General features: G+C 45.4%; 1 protein-coding gene across 11 annotated transcripts in view; it reads right to left on the bottom strand.

Moving 5' to 3' along the window:
* COLQ (collagen like tail subunit of asymmetric acetylcholinesterase) overlaps positions 1-24,617 on the bottom strand; it is a 112,657-nt gene that overhangs the window by 5,448 nt on the left and 82,592 nt on the right. For 10 of the 11 annotated variants that reach the window (XM_049099571.1, XM_025448680.3, XM_049099575.1 and 7 more), the window contains 11 exons: positions 21,449-21,493; positions 21,089-21,115; positions 19,141-19,203; positions 17,392-17,454; positions 16,898-16,924; positions 15,793-15,837; positions 15,578-15,613; positions 12,913-12,993; positions 7,930-8,035; positions 1,286-1,425; positions 118-237 (listed from right to left, as the gene is read on the bottom strand). In XM_049099571.1, the coding sequence (XP_048955528.1) occupies positions 118-237; positions 1,286-1,425; positions 7,930-8,035; positions 12,913-12,993; positions 15,578-15,613; positions 15,793-15,837; positions 16,898-16,924; positions 17,392-17,454; positions 19,141-19,203; positions 21,089-21,115; positions 21,449-21,493 (753 nt within the window). The remainder of the gene's footprint in view (positions 1-117; positions 238-1,285; positions 1,426-7,929; positions 8,036-12,912; positions 12,994-15,577; positions 15,614-15,792; positions 15,838-16,897; positions 16,925-17,391; positions 17,455-19,140; positions 19,204-21,088; positions 21,116-21,448; positions 21,494-24,617) is intronic. The other variant, XR_003137326.3, reaches the window with a different exon arrangement.

Genomic DNA, 24,617 nt, shown 5'->3' with positions numbered 1-24,617 from the left:
CCATGGGAACAGATTGCAGAAAGGCTCTGTGCCAGGCCCAATTGTTGGCCCCTCTTTCCTCTAATGCTATGTCCTTTTCCAGGGTGGGGTATGTCATGAGTGCCAGCCTCAGGGTACCTGGATTGGGAGCCAGCCAAGGCTGTCCTTGAAGTACAGAGATCTCTGGTCTTTGCGGAAGGCAATGGCGTTTTGGGTGTTCAGTCTCTCAAGCTCCTCCTGATTGTTGACTACAAAAATCTGCCAGAGAACATACTGATGAGGATCCTAGAAAAACACTTCTATAGGGAACAGGGGAAAAGCTGGAGGAGGAAGCAGAAGCTCTATCCCTCGGCTGGTTGACAGCGGCAGGACGGGTCTGCTTAATTACACTCTGTCATCCCTCCTGAAGTAGGGAGGAAGGCCTTGATTCCCACATCTTCTCATCCACTTCCTACTGAGTTTGCATTAAGATGAAGCGTGAGTTCAAATTTTTAAACATTTAAGGGGGCACCTGGATGGCTCAGCAGTTGAGCGTCTGCCTTCAGCTCAGGTTGTGATCCTGGCGTCCTGAGATGGAGTCCTGCATCAGGCTCCCCGCGGGGAGCCTGCTTCTCCCTCTGCCTATGTCTCTGCCTATCTCTGTGTCTCTCATGAATAAATAAACTCTTAAAAAAATTTCTTTTAAACGTTTAAAATGTTCCTAAGACTTAAAGAGGTGATATCATCTAATCAAGTAATTCAACATCTGGAAATGATTCTTGACAAAACTGTTATAGCCAGAGGTGTTCATTATGGTTTTATTTACATTAGTGAAAAGCTTGGGAGAGCCCTGTAAATATCCGACAGTACGGCACTGGTTAAATAAATCACAGCACCGCCGCATGTTGGATGGCTGATTTTGCGTGCATTTAATGATGAATTGATGTCCAGGGTTACTGGGAAATAATCCAAGGGAGGGTGGGCAGTAGTGAGTGGGTATAAAGAGGAAACAGGATTAGCCAGGAGTGGATAAATATTGAATTTGGGTGAAGGGTACATAGAAGTTTATTACACTATTTGTTCCACTTTTGTATTTACTTGACTTTTTAAATAATTTTTTGTTCTTAAAGACAAAGAAAATACTCCAAAGTGTACCTGCAACCAAATGGACAGTTTGGTTTCCTACTTTTAATTTTCCAATCTCCTATAATGTGTACCAAGTAGAATGGGGAAATCAGTTTTATTAAACGGCTTTTACAAAGCTCTGAGAGGATCAGGTGAGAGGTCCTGATGGATAACCAGCCCCGAGTGCTCCTAGGAGCCTTACCACAGGAACGTGTGGGGAACTGGCCCCAAACATGGATTCCCTGTAAGAAGGGTTATTCACATTCGTAGGGGTTCCACAAAGACAGCTTCCTGGAGGCCCGGGAAATCCTCTGTCCCCTTTGGGTCCCATCACAAGTTGTCCTAGGAAGCAACAGATTGCTTGAGTGAAGAAAGGGAAAACCAAATAGCTCAAGGGAGACATGAGCAACCTTCACAACAGAAAGAAGGTCAAAGTCCACGGTATTTTAGGGGGAGAGGTTCAAAGGGACTCTTGTTCCAACATGTGGAGGAGGTGTTTTCTGTGGGCCCCTTAACTATGCTGGGTGTCGCAGCACCTTCCCCAACCCTCTCTCTCTTCCCTTTCTCTATACTTAGAAACAGATAGGCATTCTACCTCCCAGACTACCTTGCATGCAAGGTCTGCAGTGGGAGAAGGGTAGGCATCTGGGAAAGTCTATCCTGATTCAGGAAAAACATTGCTGGTAAGAGACATGGCTTCCTCCTTCCTATCTAGAAGACAGAGAAGATGTCCGGTGCTGCAGCAGCCACACTGCAACCATGAAGTAATAGGTATGAGAAGAGAAGCCAACATGTAGGAAAGACCAGGGCCTCTTAGGACATGGGACCCTAACAGTGACCCTTAGATGCTGAACCAAAGCCAGCCACTGTCCACCTCTATATTTCCTTATATAAGAAAATCCCCTTTTTGTTTAGACTATGATTAACAGAGACGTCTTGCTGATAAACACATTGCTGACCGATAACCTTTATTATTTTTTTTATTCATTTTATTTTCCTTTTATATATAAGATCTTTATAAAGGAATTTCTGAAGGTGGGTTTCTTTTATTTCTTCTGGAAGAAAATGGAATGTTTGAAAATGCTCCATCTACTCATTCTCCCCTGATACTGAGAAGAGTGAACTGAACACACATGATTAGGAAACCTACTCCCTGCAGTGTGGGTGGCCTGCTAGGGTAGCAGTTTTCACCTTGACTTTTAAAGGCCCTGATGATGCCCAGGCCACACTCCAGACTGATTCCATCAAGAATGCTGAGAATAGAAACCAGGCATTTTTGCTTTTAAAAGCTCTCAAGCTGATTCCAATGTAAACCGAGGTTGAAAACTGCCGCAGTCTTTGCACAAGCCATTCCCCTACTAGACTGTTTTCCCTTCACCCTCCAGGCCTCCCTCTCCAGGTACCTCCTAGCTTGCTCTTGACCTGGGTTCAAGTATCACTTCCTCAGGGAAGGCTTTTGAATGCTCACACTCAAGGCATGTTCATGCTGGATACAATTTCATGGTTCCCCATGCCTTTTCTTCATGGCACTTCTGTTTATGATTTTTGTATCTTGTGAGATTATCTGATCAAGGTCAGTCTCCCCCAGTACAATGTAAGATCCACAAAGCTGGTATCTGTTTTCATTTCCCATGGTTGGACACACAGTAGGGGCATGATACATGCTTGATGATTAAAGATGGATTTGAATCTGAATGAATGAATGAATGAATGAATGAATGAATGAATGAATAAGTGAATGTAGACTAACTGGTCCTCAGAAAATGCTAAAAAAATCATATTTGGGGGACACCTGGGTGGCTCAGCAGTTGAGCATATACCTTCGGCTCAAGGTGTGGTCCTGGAGTCCCAGGATCGAGTCCCACATCGGGCTCCCTGCATGGAGCCTGCTTCTCCCTCTGCCTGGATCTCTGCCTCTCTCTCTGTGTGTCTCTCATGAATAAATTTTTAAAATCTTTTAAAAAATTGTATTTGGGTTGGCTGGAAAGAGCTAGGGCAAGAGCCATCCGACAGGAAGAAAGGAAAGAGAGGAAAACCAGAGACAGAGAAAGGAAGTATGCCTCTTTCTGGGAAAGTAAGGGGAGTCTGGAAACCAGACAGTCATTGCTTTCAGGCTGTGTAACTTCCAGGGAAGCCAGCAACTGGGGACATGGTTGGCAGACCCCAGAAGGGCAGAAAATAAAATGACCCCAGGGGAGAAGGTCTGGTCAAGGAAGCAGCTTCAGCTAGAGGAGACCTCAATGGGAATACCCTCCCTGCAACCCTGAGCATTTCTGAGCTGATGAACAGATATGTCCAAGATCAGAATAATGTCAGCAAGAGGGGAAGGGAGGCTTGCCAACATTGTATACCAGGTTGTGGTACTCTGAATAAGAAACCATGCTGCAGGAAGAACTCTAGTCTTGTGTTCTGATATTTTCAACACAGCCCAAAAAGACAGAAACTCCATCAGCCCAGGAATATTCTGGGTAATCATGACACTGGGGAGCTGAAGTGGGAATTTCTATAACCGAGGATGTGAGAGTGGCACTGGAGCAGGCTCTGTGACCCCAACAACTCTTCCAGAACCGTGGCCCAGAGAGATTCAGGAGTTTGTCCCATTATCCAGCTAGTAAGTGGTGACACTGAAATGTGAATTCATGTTCACTTAATACTATGCCATTCCAAAGACAAATGTCCAGGAATATTGATGCCTGTAGGAAGCTGGCAATTCCTAGGTACCACAGTGACTCACTTAAACCCTGTCTGGGTACTGGAAGGACTCAGACAAATGTGAAATTTGGTTATTGCAGATTACGTGCTAGAGGCACTTTGCCTTTATTCTCTCCCTGGCTTCCCAGCACCTCTTTCTCTATAACTTGGGTACTAAAGAGCTCCCACCCTCTCCACCTGCCCCAGCACCATCCTGCCCCGTAGCACTGGGCACCAGAACCAGAGATGGCCTCCTGACAGGATGACAGGATGAGGCAGGGAGCCTGCTTCCTGCCACCACTGCAGTTTCCCTGCAGCTTCCTTTCAGCTGTCAGAGGGCATCTGTCACCCTGCCTGCTGGTTTCCTGCCAGGAGGCACTGAAGGGCATGGCAAGTTGAACTTCCCCACCTTGGCCTCTTAGAAGCTGCTCTAGTGGGCCTGGCTGATTCATCATCCCTTGTAGCCAGAGGCCGTGGCTCTCTATCACTGCCCAGAGAGCCTCCTGTCACCTCTGGTTGCACACTACTGGCCTGAGATGGGAAATCTGGGAGAAGGTGGAGGCACCCCACAGAATAGCCTCCACATCACCCCCAGCTCCCACTCTGCCTCTGCAGAGGCTGCATGGCTGAATGGGAAGGTCTCGGGACCAGGAGCCACAGACTGATTCTAGGCCATGTGACGCGGGCAGTCAGCTCTGCAATCTTGGGGAAGTCCCTGTCCTCTGAACCTCAAATCTATTTTCTATAAAGAGGGTCAGATAAGACCAGGGGTGTTTAGCCTATGATCTACAGAGCCCAAGGACGTCCCAAGATGGATCTGAAGGTCTGTCTTGGGTAAAGATAGACACATTTTTCTCCTGAGTGGGCTTGGGACTTTTATCAGCCTCCAAAGGTGGTCTCAGGAATCAATCTGGGGGCCTGCTCCCATTCTTGACAGTAACCCAATTGGCCCTAGGCCTAGGGAGGTTCTCTTTTAAATTCATCCTTCTTTCCCAAAAATGTTCCTATGGAACAGGATTATTGCCCCATTTTCTTGAGCCCCTTCCATCTGAGAGGATCCCCAGAAAGGAAGTGACTCAAAAGAAGGCACAGGAAGGGGACATGAGTCAGAAGCGGACTGCATCCTCCTTGACTGCTGTGCCATAACCCAGGGGGGACAGACTGAGAACCAAAATGGCCTGTGTCTGTGAATGCCTGCAAGACCCGGCCCTGCCCATCTCACCTGCCAGGTGAACATGGGGATGCAAAGCTGACTCAGCCACAGACGCTGCCTCAAGGACTTACCATTTAGAAGGAAGATGAGGGACGCCTGGGTGGCTCAGAGGTTTAGCGCCTGCCTTTGGCTCAGGGCGTGATCCTGGAGTCCAAGGATCAAGTCCCACATCGGGCTCCCTGCATGGAGCCTGCTTCTCCCTCTGCCTGTGTCTCTGCCTCTCTCTCTCTCTCTCTCTCTCTGTCTCTCATGAATAAATAAATAAAATCTTAAAAAAAAATGGAAGATGAAACAAAGCTGCAGAAAACAGTTACCAGTGAAAGGCCATAGCAGAGAGGCAATATGTGACTTGGACATGGGGGAAGGAGGTATGTCCTGGTAGGGCCTTGCTGAGGAGAGGGCTTTGATGCAAGGAGATGGTTTTGCTGGGTGGATGGGAGGATGACAGGGATGCTATTTCAGAGATCCGCTCCAGCTCAACAGAGAGCAGAATCAGCAGGAGGGTAAAGGGCGGTGAGGCTGGGATCTGTCAGAGGATGGAGGGGTGGGCCGAGGTGTGCATACTAGGCTAAATGAGAAGGAGCCTGAAGAGCAAGCAGAGAAAACAGGACTACACTGGCCAGTTATGCATACCAGACCGAGGAGGAAGAGGACCACAAGGGACCCTTGAACAACACGGGTTTGAACTGTGCAGGTCTACTTCTATGCAGATTTTTCACAGCATGTCCCCTGAATGCATTTTCTCTTCCTTATGATTTTCCTAGTAACATTCTTTCCTCCAGCTTACTTTCTTGTAAGAATACAGTATATGACACACATAACATACAAAGTATGTGTTAATCAACTGTTATCGGTAAGGCTTCCAGTCAACAGCAGGCTATTAGTAGTTAAGTTTTGGGGGAGTCCGAAGTTATATGTCGATTTTTGGCTGACTGAGATCAGCACCCCTAACCTCCACATTGTTCAAGGGTCAATCGTAGTTGGAAGGACCCCCCATAAGGATGTGTCCAGTCAATTTACGGAAACAGATTATGGGGCAAGGACACATGAGCCAGGTTGGAGCTCCAGTCTAGTTCCCCTAACAGAATAGAAATAGGCATTATAAGATACCTTACGGTTATACTAACTGGTGTTTGTTCTCCCACTATTTTTTCCTCTCCCAATTTCAAGAAGGTAGCAGGACTTTGTGCTTTCTTGCTCTTGCTGAAACAGGTACTATGTGAAGACTTTTGCCTTTCTGCCCTCTGTTCACAGAAGAGAAAAGCTCCTAGAAATGGTGGCAGTGTATGAGAAGTGTGAGAGGCCAGGGGGCTGGAGGTCGGAAGAGGGGAGATCACCCCAGACATGGAGAGACAGGGATTTCCTGTGTCCTGGAGAAGAGGCAAGGTCTCGGAAGGAATGGCTGTGGGGCACTTCTTGGGAGATTGAGCTATAGGGCCCAGGCGTGAAAACGTTCTGATACCCAAGCGTGGCATGAAGATGGTAGTCACCAGGCACCCTTGGACCATGTGGCCTCAGACAGTAGACATTTCGGAGGTGAAGAGGGCAGATCAAAGGCTGGAGGAAACTCCCCTGATGTTTTTCTGCCATAACCTCCAATATCTTCACCCAACACTTTTTTGGCAGCTGGAGGAGTGGAGAGAACCCCAATAATGCCTGAGATTGAATTTTCCTGGCAACCTGGCAGGTTAGAATCTCAGGAGTCAGCTTTAATTTGGTTTAAAGGATCTAAGGGTGGCTCAGTTGGTTTAGTGTGTCTGCCTTCGGCTCAGATCATGATCTCAGGGTCCTGGGATTGAGCCCCACATCAGGCTCCCTGCTCAGAAGGCAGTCTGCTTCTCCTCCTCTCTCTCTGCCTCTCCTCCCACCACTCATGTTCTCTCTCTCTCTCTCAAATAAATAAATAAAATCTTAAAAAAAAAATAAAGGATCTAACATATTATAACATTTCTCAACCATCCCATGAATATATTCCCATAAACACATGGAATAAAAATGCAATGTAGAATTTTAAAATGTCTTCATTTTCTTTTAAAAAGATGATAATAAAAATTGCTTGGATTCCTTTTGTATAACTGAGGACAAAGGACCCTATATAGTAAATAGTCTTTTCAGAGATGCTGTGTTTATACAGAGAATGTGCTATGAAATGTTGGTTGCATTTGGAGCTGATGAGGCAACAAACTAAATAAAGGGTTTATTTAGCTCATCAAATTAAACAAGGTAAAGAAGGTAGCAGTGTTTCTATGCCTCCTTCAATGGTAGGCTTTGATTTCTTTGTATGTTCAGTGCAAACCAACAAGGACTCCTTGGTAACACCACATAAGATAGAAAACTCTGCCATGACTTCCAGGTTTGAGAGAACTGCTTGGAGTCATGAAGAGTTCTTCTAGAAAAAGGTGTTAGTTGATGAAATATGTGCCTGTTATTATTTTTCACTTGAAGTATAAATGACATCACCAATGTGATCATGTTTCCCTTTGTTTTCTCCTCTATTTGTTCTCTAAAATCCTACAACAGGGCAGCCCCAGTGGCGCAGTGGTTTAACGCTGCCTGCAGCCCAGGGCCTGATCCTGGAGGCCCGGGATCAAGTCCCACATCAGGCTCCCTGCATGGAGCCTGCTTCTCCCTCTGCTTGTGTCTCTGCCTCTCTCTCTCTCTCTCTCTCTCTCTCTCTCTCTCTCTCTGTCTCTCAAGAATAAATAAATAAAATCTTTAAAAAATAAATAAAATCATACAACAGAGTCAGGATGGTGTTTACCTCTCTTGTGTTAAAGTTGAATGAGCCAAACCGTGGAGAAATTATAAATATACTCAAGTGCCTCGAGTAGTTTCTAACTCAGAACACAAGGCAGAGCTCTGCAGGCATCTCCTGTGCCCTCTCCGGGGAGGCTGGCCAGGAGGGCGGCACTGTAGATCATATGAAGCAGTGTAGCTCTTACCTGCAGATGGGGGCCCCGGGGGGCCTGGTGGGCCTGGACGGCCAGGTTGACCAGAAGGCCCAGGCTTGCCTGGTGGGCCCATTACTCCACTATCTCCCTTCTGCCCCTGACAGAGAGAAAGGCAGAGCCTGTTACGATAACATGACATGGCAAATTTCCTTCCCCATTTATGTCTAAATCAGGGGTCACTTTGCACTTTGGAGCAGGAGCCCAGGGCAGGATGAACCTGAGGCCTTGACCACCAAACTCCTAAAAGGCTCAGGGCAGGGGTGCCTGGCTGGCTCAGCTGGTGGAGCATACAACTCTTGATCTCAGGGTTGTGAGAGCCTACTTAAAAAAAAAAAAAAAAAAAAAAAAAGCTCAGGGCAAGTGACATTTGAGATTGTGATGGTTACAAGTTCATAGACATTACTTCTTGCTCTGTCCTGGAAACATGGCACAGGACTCCTGAAAGCAACCAAACCAACCCACTCCCCTCACCAGACAGAGGAGGAAACAGAGGCTCATGCAAGGCATGAGAGGAAAGCAGAGACTCATGCAAGGCATCTAGTGTTGAGGCAACAAGCCTAGGACACAGGCCTCTGCCCACTCATCAAAACCATCTCTATTTTACCACAAGCGCTGTTTCCATCGAATGGTCCCATTGCTCTCAGGATTCAGTCTCAGAGCAATTTCAGCCTACAGAGTCCTGCATGGCTGGCCTTCCTAGTCTTGTTCCAGCCTTCTGTTTTTGGTATTCAAGAACACTGTACCTTTTACGTTCCTCCTCCTCGCCCAAGCTCCCTCTCCACTCCTCTGCCTGGTAAGGTCCCTCCCAGCCTTTAGCTCCCAGGTAAAGTGTCACCGCAGCACAGCCTTCCCGGACCCTGCCAGACCAAGGCAGTTCTTGTCACAGGCTCTCACAACTTGGCTCCTTTCCCTCCCAGCATTACCCAGATCAGAAACACCATTATTAATGTGTGGTCTTTCTGTCAGTGTCTCTCCATGAGACATAGGCTCCCTGTGGGCTGGAATTTGTCTTGTTCACCTCCCTTCCCCAGATTAAATGAGGGAGGAGGATGATGCTGGGGGCAAAAAGAGGAAGTAGTTCTGTTGAGCTGGAAGTCAAGAGACATGGGCTTTCACATTGCCATAAGACCCTGGGTCACTCAGGTCATTGGTGTGTGCCTCAGCTTTCTCATCTATAAAATGGGGGCCATCAAACACCTTCACAGCTTTATTGTGAGAGTAATAAAGATCTCAGAGGTAAAAAAGTGGTTTGCACAGAACCAAGAGCTGGGGGGGTCAAGCTGACTATCATAGCAACTAGTTTGGTTTCATCTTTTTCACATGGTTAGAAAAGGCCTGATGTCTTAAAGAGAGGCATACTTGGAGCTGTAGCCATTCCACACAGGCTATCCTCCTGGCTGCTTGTTCTGAGAGGGTCAAGAACAAGAACTTCCTCCTTAGGGCTGATCTTAGGAATGACTCCAGAAACCAATCGGTAGGTTCTTCCCCTAAACAATTGACTAACTGTCTGCTCTTATGCTAGGCCTGAACAGGACAGTGATTGATGCATGACACCTTTGACCTGGATCCCCTTTCTACACTTGTGCCTTGGCAGGCTTGCCCATGTAATGAAACATAATCTTCCCCAAGTCTGGGAAGCAGGCAGGCAGGGCACTCCTTTCCAATCACAACAGTGACACGTGATCTGCCACTTTGTCAACATGGCCCTGGAGTCTCTCTTGGCAATATCCAAGGGGTCCTTAAATTCTTTTTAATTTATTTATTTGTTTGTTTGTTTGTTTATTTGTTTGTTTGTTTATTTATTTATTTATTTATTTATTTATTTATTATTTCCTTACTTTTTAGGAGCTCTTAAATTCTTAATATGGGGCCTGTGAGGTCATAGTTTATTTCCAATTCCATCCTGATGGAGGGAGTTCTTAGGCCCTTGCCCAAGCTGAAGCTTGGTACCTAAGATAGGTGCCAGAACAGCAAAGGAGGTCACACCATCTTAATATAGCCACAGTGAAGGCTTCTTTTTCTAAAAGCACATCAGCTGACTGAGCACAGGAAATGCCACAGCTTGCAGGAGCTGGAAGCACTCCTTGATTCTGACACCAAACAATAATGGAATATTCTGTGTATATCAGTCATTTGTTTAGAATAAGCCTCTATGAGCAGGACTCAATGAGCAGTGCTTTCCAGGAAAGGTAGCATTCTTTATTCCTTTACTGCTACAAAGTTTGGTGATCCCTCTCAAGGAAGTTGTTCTGTCTCCTTAACTGAAGATTAGCATAACAGAGTCAAGAGTGGTTTTCCTGAGCCTGGTTGAAGGGGAGTGCCGAAGCATGAAGGTGATGAGAGATGTGTGGGGAAAGCAAGTCTCAGCTCTCGAAGTTCAAATGCTGCCTTGGAAGCTTGCGTAGCTGAGGGGGTCACGCTACTTCCCTGGCTCTCAGTTTCCTTGTGGCTAGACAGAGGGTAGTGGATGAAGTGGTTTCTAAAATCCTTCTAGCTCTGAAATTCTAATCTCCTGAAGTCCTTTCTGGATCTCTGATTCCAAGAGTTGGATTGACTTATAATAACCTCCAGAAATTCTTAGCACCACTGGCCCAACAACAGTTGATGTATAAGACTCTATGCTAGGAAACTGATTCATGATTAAAAAGAAAAGCAGTACCATGGTGGTCTCCCAAGGCTAACAGCTCAAGTATCTGCTGACTAGACAGGCAGGGAGGGTTCGGAGCTCACTCAGGTTGTTTATAACATCTTGTAGGAAGGATGAGCTCATTTCTCTGAGCAACTACACATGGTGCTAGGGTAGTTTTAAGATTGTTCCAACTGAATCATTTGCAACAGCGTCAGGAAATAGCCTTCTTGGCTCAAGCCCTCACCAGGAAAAGAGAAGCACTGTCCAAGAAAAGCACTAGAAGGACAAAAGCCAGCAAGCTTCTTGAACCCCAAGCATAAAACATTCTGCATGGAATCAGCAGTAGGGAAGAAAAAGATTTTACCTTTTTTTTTCTCCTTTTTCAGAGTCAAGTTTTTTAGGGAATTGTGGCATCACTGTGAAGTCATAGACATGCCAGCCATTGTAAACCTTTGAAAATTGAACTAGACTATTGTGACTTCAAAAGTTATAATGGAATTCATATTATCCAGGTTGGGGCCTGTGTCTTTCCTAAGTTCACTTGGAAAAGACCAGAATTGGCTTCATACTGTTACCATTGTTCAGAACCCTGGCTACACATTAGAATCATATGGTGAGCTTTAAGAAAAACCACTGTGCTGAAACCCCAGGTCAATTATATCAGACTCTCTGGGAAGTAAGGCCTATGCACTGGGGGTGATGAGAGACAAACTTGAAACTATAACCATTGCACCTGAAGCACAAAACCTGCATCTAATTGGCCCCCTAGCTCACTGTGATGGATGCTCAAGTTTGAGAACCACAGATGTAGCCTAAGGAAAGAATGAAAACATATGAATGGAAAAAGGTTTACACCCAAAGATGTTCATCTCTCTCAGCACTATTTGGTCAGGCCACTCTTGTCCAAGCAATCTGCTGCTTACTCATTTACAAAGTGTGATGCAGATACTTTAAAAATGCTTTAAAATGCTTAAAAATGCTTACTGAGGGGTGCCTGGGTGGCTCAGTTGGTTGAATGTCCAACTCTTGGTTTTGGCTTGGGTCATTGTCTCAGGGTCATGGGACAGAACCCTGTGTTGGGTTCCATGCTCAGTGGGGAGTCTGTTTGGGATTCTCTTCCTCTCCCTCTGCCCCTCTCCTGCTCGTGCTCATACTCTCTCTAAAATAAATACAACTTTTAAAAAACACTTAATGAATATGTGCAGTAATGAGCAAAAATGTGCATGCTGTGATTTTAAGTTACAGTTTTAGGATATGACAACTATCAATATATTTTATATTGGATATAAAAGACCCAAACAACTACAAAGTTCACAAAGAAATAACACTAGAAGGAAATACACCAAAATGGTTATGTCTGGGTGTTAGGTAGGCATTAGAACACTTCCCTTTTATTTTCTGAATTTTCCAAGTTTTTTGTGATGATCATATATTACATTTATAATGGAAAAAGAAGTAAAGAATCCACAAACTGACAACCAAAAATGTAAAGAAATGCCTGTCCATTAGAGAAAAAATGAGAAGTTTCTCTGAGGTACCCAACACAGCTCTAAAGTCAGTTAAAACAAATGTGCCTTCATCTTTCCCTCTCATATCACATGACTTTAAAAAAAAATTATTTATTTATCCATGAGAGACACAGAGAGAGAGAGGCAGAGATATAGGCAGAGGGAAAAGCAGGCTCCCTGTGGGGAGCCCAATGTGGGACTCGATCCTAGGACCCTGGGATCATGACCTGAGTCAAAGGCAAATGCTCAACCACTGAGCCACCCAGTCGTCCCCACATCACATGATTTAACACAAGAACCTGCTCAACAAGAGGAGTTCAGAATGAACAATTTTCCTTAGTCCTTAACAGTGTCCATAGAATCACTTACAAATCAGGGGCCCGAGTAGGGAAAAACCACCATATTATATTGTTAAGATGCAGAAGACCCTTCAATAGCAAGGAAATATTGGGGCTGTTCTCCAAAACTCCATTTGTGTCTGGGGCATTGAGGCAAAAAGCAAGTTTTCTTGATGAACAACCAGATCCGGCTTCTACTCCCAGTTGCTCTGGTTAAGATAGACCCATTCTTATGAATCAAAGATCCACTCTTGCTTCTGGCCTTCGACAAAGTTTGAATGGAGCATTCTATCCTACTTGTTTCAAACCTTGGTTAGCCTAGAGAAGCAGAAGCTTCTGAAAATGGTACTCTTTCTGCCTACCAGCCTAGAGGACACTGGGGACTATGCCTATGGAATCTCTCTGATTGGCTCCACCTATCTGTCTCTCTACACCACCCACCTACACCTACATCAGGAGGGTCTGACCTCAGGGGCGTGCTAAGCACTGAGATTCTTACCGGCTTGCCTCGTTTTCCTGGTCTTCCTCTGGGTCCCCTGTGTCCTGTTATCCCAGGCTCACCCTTTGGACCCATTTCACCCTGGAAAGAAGAAAGAAAAGCAAGAGAGGAATTAAGGCAGGTGGAGCAGGGTCATCTCTACAGGTCTATCCAATCATTTGTCATGAGAGCAGTGTACTTGATCATTCCAGACTTTTTCCAACTGGCCAGTCTGGGAGTTTGGGAAAGTGATGAGGTGATGTAAAAGGTAGATAGGTTTTTCAAGGAAGGGAAGAACAAGGTTACTCTGGGTGAGTTCCTGACTATCTGAAAGAGACAGCTGCTGGGCAGCACACATTTTGGTGTCCCAAATCACCATCCTAAATGGCCAAAGTAGGAGATTCCTGCATTTCAGTGACATATGTGACTGTGACACTGTAAGCTGCCAGGGAAAAATGCTTTCTCTCTTAGTTGAAATTTTGTGTTTTGAATTTATGCTCAAAACAAAACACATCTATGGGTTTCTGAATGATTGGACACAGTTTCGACAGCTATCATCTCTCAAAATTTTCTGTTCATGTAATGACCTTTATTTAGGGTTATACATTTCCCTACTCTTCTGTAAAAACTGGTTTGAGTTCCAGCTCACTTTCATTTGATTTAGATGAAAACTATGGTGGAAAATGTTCCAGACATATTCAAATGCTCAATATAATTATTGTAAAAGGCATGGGAAGCAATGTCAACAATACTCCTAATCGAAAAGCCCTACTTTGAACTATCAGAACCAAATGTACTAATTGCAGTACTATGGCCAACCTTTTGTAAAATCCATTTCTCCATCATAGTTTCTTTCCTTCCCTGTGTTCTTCTAGAACTCCAAGCCCACCTACTATCCCTTTGGGTCATGGACCCCAGAACATCATTCCTACCTCCAGTTATCCCTCTAGAACCCAGAATGCACCACCAACAAGCTAAGTTTAGCACGAGCAACCATGAGAGTTTCTATTAGTTGGAAGCCAGTGTCCACGAAGAGCTACCCCAGGCACTCAAAAGAACAATAAACATCAAGAAAGCTCTTCACATGAAGGTCAGAGGAAGTATAACACAGACAATTTCAGGAAACACTAATACAGAATAAGGATCAAGCATAGAACTCTGAAATTATCCAGCACTCAGCCAGTGTTAACAGATTTATCCCTACCCAAGCCATTAACATCTTCCACACCAAGAACTGTCCTTAAACCTGTGATTTCTTTCCAACCTGTCATGTCCTCTAGGACGTAGGCAGTGAGAGCGTGGGAGGATAACATGGACTTTCTATGGCTAGGAGGATGCTCATACAATTTTCCTTGGCTGTTTAGAAGGGGTCAAGGGGCATTTTATCTGGCTTGGAGAAAACTGCAGCATAAACAGTATAAGTGGTTTTTGGTTTTGTTTTTTGTTTCTTTTTTAAGATTGGCAGCAGGAAGTGTGGCTCCTTTCTTCATCAACTGGAAGCAGCCAGTATATTCTTGATCTAATTTCTAATAAAAATTATTATTATCATATCATCTTTGTCTTAAAACAGCTTGCCATGAAAGGAAAGAGAACTCTAAATGGCAAGTCTAGTAAATGGTGCAGAGTCCAGAGAAGCTGTCATACTTAATTCCACGGTAATATATTATTCTTTGATGTTCACTGTTGTACTGAATGCACCTAACCTAAATATTTTTAAATCAAATTGTTTTGTTCTCTTTTAATGTTTCCTTTAACTTGCTTATGTAATTATTCATTTTTAACCCAACATTCCACCTAGGAAATAGCAGGAACAGAGTTTTTGACAGCTGAAGGTAGTAATAAATAATAATAAATTACTGTCAGATGATTGAAATTATTTAAATATGCTCTCCTAACTGAAGGTCAGATAAAAATTGTTTATTCAAGTTTGGAAAAGAAAACTTTAAGATAAACTCAGAACACAATTAGGATTCTAAGCAAGCATGCATTTTGCATGTTCAAAGAATACTATGCTGTGATGCTGTAAGGCTAGGGAAAAATGACAACCTCCCAGGTCAGTGGCTTTCAGCATAAAGAACACAATGTTCGACAGAATTGTTCTCAATTCTGTTGTAAATTAACTGAATGAACTCCATTTTTACGTAGCCTTGTTCCCAGCAAGATATCCATAAAATCCCACTAAATATTTAACTGTTTAAATAAATATTTAACTGTCAAATAAAAAATGTTTGTTGTCACCCAGCTGAAATAATGCTGCATACCTCTGGCAGTACATGTGCCGCCCTCGAAGGTCTGAGTTAAGTGTCATTAGCAATGGTATTAGGCCAAAGATGCCTGTGCCTCACCCTGGGCTCTTGACCATTGCAGCTCAAATCTGATCCCTCTGTTTTGATGCCTTCTGCTCCTGAACATTACCTGTGGCCCTCTAAGAGGTAGGAAATGCAAAGAAAGGCCTCTCCACCCAAATGGGGTGTCCTTTCCCTTCCACTGAACTAGAAGGAGGTCTCAGACCATGCTGGAACCCTCTCATCAATGTGCATAGCAACCTGCTCCTCTTCTAGACCAGAACCTTCCACAGCAAAACCCACTTTCTCTGCTCAATGGACAGGAAGGCAGAGCTATTTGTGTAGTGCTTAGGTCTAATGTGTTACTGAGGCCTACTTTATTACTATTTCTAAGTACTTACTTTCTGCCCCAGCATTCCAGGAAATCCTGGGAAGCCCTGTAAAGAGAGCAACACACAGTGACTATCTCTGAGATAGGTCCTGAGAGGGCTATGGAAGAGGGTGGTTGGCTGTTTTCAAGAGAAGAGCCCTGTTGGTCAGTCAGCCAGTCAGCCCAACAGCTCACAGGGGGCTGCCACTTACATTGTAGTTTATCATTCCGTGCAAAGGCCATTACCTTTTCTCCTTTGGGACCCAAGTCACCCCTTTCACCTCTGGATCCCTAGGAGGAAATCACAGGAGAGAGTCAAAGAGTTAATACCCTGAGGGAAAATTGGAGCATTACAAAATGAAAGCTCCCTAGGCCAACACCTTCATTGTATAGACAAAGACTAGGCTCAGAGATTAGGGACTTGCCCAAGGAAGGAATGCTTTGTGATCTACCTTTTTTTTTTTTTTAATTAAAAGATTTTATTTATTTATTCATGAGATTCAAGAAAGAGAGAGGCAGAGACATAAGCAAAGGGAGAAGTAGGCTCCATGTGGGGAACCCAATGAGGGATTCGATCCGGGAACTCCAGGATCACACCCTGAGCCAAAGGCAGACGCTCAACTACTCAGTCGCTCAGCCACCCAGGCATCCCTGTGATCTACCTATTGTTTGGGCCACAAAGACCCTTGTATTAATAAAAGACAACTCACAAAATTCTAGGTCCTGGATCCTCTCTCATTCTGTAGAAAAGTTGTCCCCAGGTTCTGGCTGGATTTTTTATTTGGTTTGTTTGTTTGTTTGTTTGTTTAAAGATTTTATTTATTTATTCATGATATACATAGAGAGAGAGAGGCAGAGACACAGGCAGAGGGAGAAGCAGGCTCCTTGCCGGGAGCCCGACGCATGAGTCGATCCTGGGACTCCAGGATCACGCTCTGGGCCAAAGGCAGGTGCTAAACTGCTGAGCCACCCAGGGATCCCTGGTTTGGTTTTTGACAGATGAGAAGGCTGTGTGGTGGAAACTTGGTCTAAAGACACACATCAGCCATTTTCCTTTGGGAGCCCCCAGGCAAGCCGTGTTCCCTCTCCACAAGGCACAATCTTCAACTGCTCATCTGTTCCATGTGAGAGGCCTCTGCCTCCACTGGAGCTCCTCCCTAATCCATGTGCCCTGCCTCAGAGGACTCTTCACTGCTCTCTCAGCCCAATGACAAAGGACAGGGGAATATCTAGGAATGGTCACCATAGTCACTAATTTAAGAAAAGCTTGGGCCTGTCTTCTGCTCACCATTGATTCCAGAGCCAATAGCCCAGATCAGGTTCTGGGAAGCCATCAGAGACAAACACTAACCTTTTCCCCTCTGGATCCAGGGTAGCCCTAAAAGAAAGCAAAAGGTACATTTAGGATCAGCCCTATAGGACCTCTAGGTTTGGTGCAAGAGTGGAAGGAATCCCTGAATGTGATGGCGAGGTGTGTTCCCACCTTGTGCTCCAAGTTTTAGTGGGGGCTGTAACAGTAAACACAAAGATGTCCCCAAGGGTTATGTTTATACCAGGCCTAAATAGAACATTGCTTTTCTTACTCACAAAGGCCTGAATGAAGGTTTCCAACTACTTTGTCGTTCAGAAGCTTGACCCTCCCTGCCCAGGAGAATAGCAGGAATCTGTATGCCATGTGTCCCAGGCATGATGCCCCACAAGGCTGGTAAAGGCAAGCATTCCGGCACTGGGCTTTCCAATATCTCTGATGTTCCCCAAACCCAGATGGCAGTTTGTATCTTTGTGGACAGTAGCTGTTCCAGAATTAGAAGACCTGGGAATGTCCACCTGGACCAACAAACTGACCTTGAAGCCCATTGGTCCTCTTGACCCTGGCAAGCCCATCACACCCAGGTCACCTTTTTCACCCTATGGGAATTAGAAGAAGAAGGAGGAAAGGACCTACAGTGACTTTTATAGAAAAACAGAACCAGGAGAATCAGGGGCAAGATTAGGATGAACCAGGGACATTGGAACTGGCTGATGAATCTGAGGATCCCCCCATGCTCCCTTGTTCATTCCCAGGAGTTCAAGGCTCCATAGTCCACACTTCATTATGATATTTAAGATTAAACATAAAATGAAATTGCCCAAGGCAGAGCAGAGCAGATCTCCAAACTAAATGTTAAGATGCTATAAATGCTCCATCTGTTACTGGAATGGGTTGTGGGAGGGTGGGGAGAGAGCATGGGGGCACTGGGGCCTCACAGGACTAAGTGTCAGCCCCCCACCCCCAATAAAAACTTTACCTGCTTTGTTCTTTGCATAGGTAGGGCCTTTCAGGCATTTCCATATACTCTGACCCTAGGTTTGCAGCCAAACAGAGTGAACATCAGCCCCTGGGTGTGTATTATTGAGACAGGGGGCTAAGACTCATGGGTGGGCTCTGGATGTTACCCCTCAGAATGGTTTGCAGTGGGAACTTTCAGCACTGTCTGTGCTAAAAATTCTATACCAGTGATAAAATGTAGAAATATAAGATACTCATACTTTAGAATGTTTTTAGAAGTCACATTAAAACAGGTGAAATTGACTTCAAGAGCATTTTATTTAATCTAATTATCATTTCAACATATAATCAATATAAAATTAATGAGATATTTTACATTCTGTTTTTCATAATATATATTTGAAACCTTTGTGTATTTTCTATTTAAATCACATCTCAAATCAGGCATTAAATTTCCATCCAAAATACTTGATCTGTATTTAGAGTTCATAAAATTTAGAGCTGAAAAAGCAGATTCACACATTCAAGTCACTCCAAACATGCTTAAAGATTTTCAATTAACTGAACTGAGTAAAGGTCTTTAAATTCAAACTTAAATAAAAAATTCAGTTCCTCAACTGAGGAAAATGTACCAGGCACATTTTAAGGAGGCACTATACAGTAGATTTTTAGAAAAATATCCTTGGGACTTTTCCTAAGAGGACTGGGAACAGTTTTCTATTCCCATAATAAATATAGCTGGTAAGTCAATCAGAGCACATAGAGACATTCACCTGCCCATCCCTAATTTCTGTAGGTCAAATCTGGACTCAATAGTCTCTGAACAAAGAAAGAAGAATATAAACAAAGGCATGGATGTAGGTGTGTCAGCTTTCCATAATCTGTCTGAGGAATGGGATTTCATCAGCATTTGGCAATCCCCGTCTAAATGTAGGATTCTAGTCTTTCCAGCTAGCCAGTGTCTACCCCCTCAACCACCATTCTCCTGCCAACAGCTTTTCAGACACAAGCCTTTCTTGAGGTCCTCTCAAAGAAACAAACAAACAAACAAACAAAAAACCGTATGCTAACTCTGAGGACAAAGGAGAACTAGGGCCCCTGTGAAAGAGGGAAGTAGCCCCTCATTTCCCCCCAGAACAGAAGTAGAGCTATTGAGTGGACCAAGGTCATGTAGTCCAACCGAAGGAGAAAGTATATGGGGACCTCTGGGCTTCTCTTCTTCTTCCTCTTAAGGAAATGAGTTTCACTATGTGCCAAAGGCCAGGGGGGCTGACATCTTCTCATGTTCTGATACCACACGAGTCCTGAGAGTGTCCCAAACTTACCCTGGGTCCTTCAGGGCCAACTGGCCCGGGCATGCCAGGAACACCCGGGGGACCAGGTCTACCCTTCAAAAATGAACAACAAAAGTCAGGATGACTGGGTTTGTTTCCCTCCTTCCAGAAAATAAGGTTTGTTTTGGGGGTTCAAAACTGTGTAGTCCCTAAGCATGGCCTCTGGGTTACCCATCCCCACCCTCCAAAGACTGATGGCCTAGAAAGTTGGGTCACTTAGATATAAGTTAAAGTCCTTGATATCACATTATGTCAACATTTAAGTTCTTATTCTACTCAATAAATGGAAGTTGGTGGGGGGTGGGGAGTGGGTAGGAAGGCAGTGAAGGCATTCTAAACTTCTTGACTTTTTGCTCTTTATCACCTTCATCTACCCCGCCCCCCAATGTTCCTTGCATTCCAATAGGTTCTCCTCAAGGACATGGTGTAGAATTGGATAGGATTTGGTTTAGGGTGTACTAGCAGATGCTGTTGGTATTCCCTCAAAAACTTTTTCACTTGTTCACTGTTCCCATCCCCCAGGGGCTACCTGCCTTGCTGCCACAACTCATTCCTGCAACCTGCAACTGTGGAATTAGCCCATGAGCAACTGCAGCTGCCTTGCAATTTATGTACCTGTTCTCCCTGCAGCCATAGCCCCGCTCCCTTACTTCAAGGCGGGACAAATTCTGTGGTTCAGTTCACACCCCAGAGCTCCCCAAGGAATAAGGCTTAAGATGAACTTCATCTGATACCATGCCAAGCTGGGCTTCTCCCCTTGCACCATCCAGTTCCCTCTCGGCTCAGGATCCTCCTGAAAGAGTTCCCATAGTTCATTCACTTGCCCATGGCATATGTGGCCTCTACCTCTGCTTCTAGGGAAACCAGCCTAAGCCAGGAGCTATGAAAGAGCAAGCCTTATGAGAGCAAGTGGGTGGGGGGACTTGTGGTCTCTCTCAACCTCTGTACCCACTGGCTAGTTTCGCAGTTAGCTTAGCTAGACATGTGGAAGGCTCAACCCCTACACCAGAGATCACAAATGCTGGTGTGTGTACTGGTTTCTACTCTTGCCTCTCATGTTTATGGCAGACATCACTAATTGATCATGGTCTTCATTAGTTTTGAGCATGGAGACCATCCCAGAATCCTTTCCAGCCTGCACTTCAGATAACCACTATACTTTGGCTAGAGCTGTGATCTGGGCCCTGGAGGGATATAATTTTGCTCTGCAAAGTTCCATTTGTTGATAGTGAAACCACTTGAATAAAACATCTAACCAGCAAAATAGTGATTTATATTTAGAATCATGAGCATCCTTTTTTTGGTCAAAGTCTTGCACCTCCTTCTATCACCAAGACCCACAGATTCAGTGCCAGCCTCTGTTGACTACAGTGAATGGTTGCTGATTTACTCTTTCCTGACATGAATGAGAGTCTTGATGACATGTGTTTGGTTCACTCAGAGTGCCTGTGACCTTAGGTAACCCATTTATTTCAGCTGGGCCAAAAGGCAAGAGCCATTTGCTTCTGTGTTGCACTTCATTCCAGTATAATCAAATAGACAGTGAGAGTCATTTTGTGCCCTCTTTTTTTTTTTTTTTTTTTTTTTTTTTTTTTTTTAATTTTTTTTTTCATTTTGTGCCCTCTAATGGATGGCAGGATGAGATGCTCTGAGGTTGGGGAAAATTCGGCCAGGCTTGGCAGCCCCTGGGAGAAGTGTCCAAATGTCTGGTAGTAGCAGGCTCTAGCTCTTGAACACAAGAGCGGGCAGAACGAGCCCACTGTCATCATCAGAATGGCAGTGGGATTACTGTCTACCTGGGTACTGGAGCCCGAGAAAGCACCTGATGGTCCCCCCTACCCCTAGGAGTGTGCGCACATGTGTGCACATACACATCCCTCCCCCAACATGTGGAGCACAGTTTGCCCATATAATGCTGACAGAACAGCATGGACCATACCTTCCTTCCTGGTAGGCCAAGCTCCCCCTGTGGATGGAGAAGACAGGTAAGCAGAGGCTGCTTTGGAAGAGAAGTTCTGGAAGCACAGAGCTTAGTAGGGCTGATGGCTGGGCATGACCATGTGGCTTGGTTGCTTGGCCGCTCACAGCACCCCTGCCATGTCAGTGGGCCAAGCTGAAACACACCAGTGGGATCTCATACCTGCAGCAGCAGCCCCATCATTATGGAGCCCATCCTCATGCACTAAGGCAGAATTAGCACATGCTTTGAAATCTCAACCAGAAAATTCTCAGTGGCATCCCCAGGATATAGGCTGGAATTACCAAGGAGAGGCAGACTGAAGGTAATAGTGGCTCATACCTTTTCTCCCTTTGGTCCTATCTTGCCAGGAAGTCCCGGTGGACCCTACACAATCAAGATGAGAAATGAAAAAGTATATATCAAACCAAGGCAGGACAGGGTGGTGAGGAAGGCAGGACTGGGAGGGAAGCTCTTAGCCCACTGGACTCCTCCTACAGCTTCCAGACTCGGGGCTCCAAGGACCCCATGAAGGACCCTCTTGTGCCCTCCAACCCAGTCTCCTGTCCTCTTCTAGCTTTCTCTGAGCTGTTTCCAGTGGTGCCATGGTTACAACTGAAGAGTCTTGTTTGCTGAAAACAAGATGCTTCATCACCTCTCTTATCTTTTTAGCTGCTCTCACCAACTTTCCCTGGGGCCCTGATAAGAGGGAAGTTCCGTTTTGTACACAGGAACAGCCAACTTAGAAATTCCTGTGCTGGATCTCTGGGGACCAGTTGCAGTGAAAGCCTTTCTTAAGATGTTAAGAATGTAGGCAATGGAGCAGTTTTGTCACGTTGCCCAGCCACAGGAATGGAGCGGACTCTAGCTTCAGGATTCTAGCACCTACTACTAAAGCTTGGCACATCCACAGCCAGAGTGCAGCTACTTTTTGCTCACACGTCTATGAAATGCTCAGTTGGCTAACTGCTTTCCAAATTCCCTAGTACAGCAGAGAGGAAATCCTCATCCCAAAGATCTGCAGGTGAACACGCCCAATACAAAGCCTGTTTGAAATATGATTCCTATGAGACTTGTCCAAATACCAAACAGCCCCCTCAGCAGCTCCCAGACCTATCACCTTAGAATCCCCTGAGGATCTTTTAAAAATCCCAAAGACCAAGGCACATCCCAGATCAATTACATCACAATCTCAAGGAGAGGTGCACAGTCATCATGGGTTTTTGAAACTCCCAGGGGATTCTAATGAACAGATAAGTTTGGGAATCACTGTCTTTGGTTTATTCTCCTGTTTCAGGGGAGGAGGTGGGCGGGGGGAAGAGAGTTATCATTTCATTTCCTTTCCTACTCTCCCCCTTCACTCCCTTCCCCCCCACCTCATCACTTCTTTTACCCTCCCACCTTCCCTTCCTCCCTGCTTCTCTCTCTCTTCGTTCCTCCTGGTCTGGGCTCCCTTGTATGGAAAGAGGGTTTCCTGGGAGGGTGGCCTCACCACCCCACCTCCTCAGCCACCTGCCCAGTAACCCACTAGGGACTGGGCTGGCCCCACCACCTGGACCTTAGAGCTGTGCCCCTTTACTTCAGAGCTGCATAGGCCAGCTTGGGTAGATGGTTCCAAGTCCTTGGGGATAAAAGGCCAAGGGGGCACTGATGCTCCCAGAAAGTGTGACTTAGAGGGGCAGAGGTTCCCTGCTCCCCAAAGCCTGTGATCCCAGTGTAAAGAGAGGCCCAGGACAGTGCATCAGCCAGGCAGGATGACTGAATGTTGTTTCATTGTTCCATTTCTTATTATCAAGTCTGTTTTTTCCATTTCTTAAAATGGGCTGGAATGATTTGACCAGGCCACTGTGCTCTAGCTCAGTGCTTCTCAAACTGGGATGTGCAGAGGTTTCACTAGGGGGTCTCACTAAAATGCAGATTCTGATTGCAGGACTGTGTGAAGGGGTAAGGGAGAATGAGATCCTACATTTCTAACAAACTCCCGGGGGATGTCAATGCTACCCGTCTGCAGATCTCACTTCGCTTGGGAACAGCATTTTACAGTGTGTTCTAGGGCAACGGAGGGGTCTGCAAATCCCCCTTCCATTGGGCAGCACGTTCTCAGTTAAGACTTGAATGGACTGCGTGAGGTTCGAGATGTGCAAGCATGGCTGGAGAGCTGCTGGTCTGAAGTCAGCTGAGAACCCCTCTTTCCTTCCCATGTTCTGTGGTCCTCACATGCTCCGAGACCTGAGGAGACTGTCAGAGGTGGGAAGGTAGAAATCCACCTGAGAGGTATTTCTCAGGGTACCCATCTTGCCTATCTGCAGACTTCCCAGCCCCTCTGCAGCAGCCAATTCTGGGTCCAAAGGTCTGTTTTTATTGCATCCAATAAATATTTATGGAGAACTTTTGACAACCCATGCTCTGGTGGAGACTGCCTACAACATGTAAACAAGATACACAATGTCCTTGCTCTCAAGACCAGGGGTGGGTGAGCTGTCTCTGTTAAGAGGCAGATAGTAAGTATCTTAGACTCTGCCTCTGATACAGTATCTCTGTCACAGCCACTTACTGTGGCAACAAAGGCAGCCAGAGACAATACAACTTTTATTATAAAAACAGATTGTCGGGATTCCTGGGTGGCTTAGCAGTCGAGCATCTGCCTTTGGTGTGATCCCCATCCAGGGATTGAGTCCCGCATCAGGCTCCTTGTGAGGAACCTGCTTCTCTCTCTGCCTGTGTCTTTGCCTCTTGCTCTCTCTCATGAATAAATAAATAAAATCTTAAAAAATAATTATAATAAATAAAAACAGGTTGTCGTCAGATCTGTAGGCCATAGTTGGCCAGTCACTGCCATGGGGCCTGTATTTTACAAAGGGAAGACCAAAGAGACCAGGGAAAGTAACGAAACAAATAAGAAAACTGTAATAAGGTGAGAAAATAATGCAGAGAATGAAAACAGGTCATTGGGATGGAGTGTGATGGGGAAGGCTACCATAGACTGTGGTTGAGGAAGGTATTTCTAAGGAGCTGGTCTGCAAACTGTTCTGAGTGACAAAAGAGTTGGCTGTGGTAAAAATCAGAGGGAAGAACATTCCAGACATTCAGACCCATAAGCACAAAGGCCCTAAGGCTGGAAGGAGCTTGGCATGCTCCAGGCCCCAAGAGATGTGCATTGGGTGGGTGATGGTGGTGGTATGAGAGACAAGGTAGGAGAGACAGGGAGCGTCCTCTTCAGGGGGCAGGGGTGGAGAGTGAATTTGTAACTGAGGGTGAGGAGTCTGGCTCTTAGTGTCCCGTGACCAGAAGCCATAGGAGGGGTTAACAGAATTCATAAGGCAATTGGGCAACTGGAAGGGGTAACAGAATTCATAAGGCAATTGGGCAACTGACTGTTGCTTGTACTCTCTTTCCCCTTCCATGGCAGACCTCCAAACTCCAGGCCAGGGAGCGTTCCTCCTTGATGGACCCCCACTCCCAGGCAGGCCAGAGGAGCCAGGGTCTGTATGACAGGGTCTCTGAAGAGTGC

This window comes from Canis lupus, chromosome 23 (assembly GCF_003254725.2).
Source record: "Canis lupus dingo isolate Sandy chromosome 23, ASM325472v2, whole genome shotgun sequence".
Classification (NCBI taxonomy): domain Eukaryota; kingdom Metazoa; phylum Chordata; class Mammalia; order Carnivora; family Canidae; genus Canis; species Canis lupus.
Note: the sequence above shows the minus strand (reverse complement) of the source record. Positions and strands in the feature narration are given on the sequence as shown.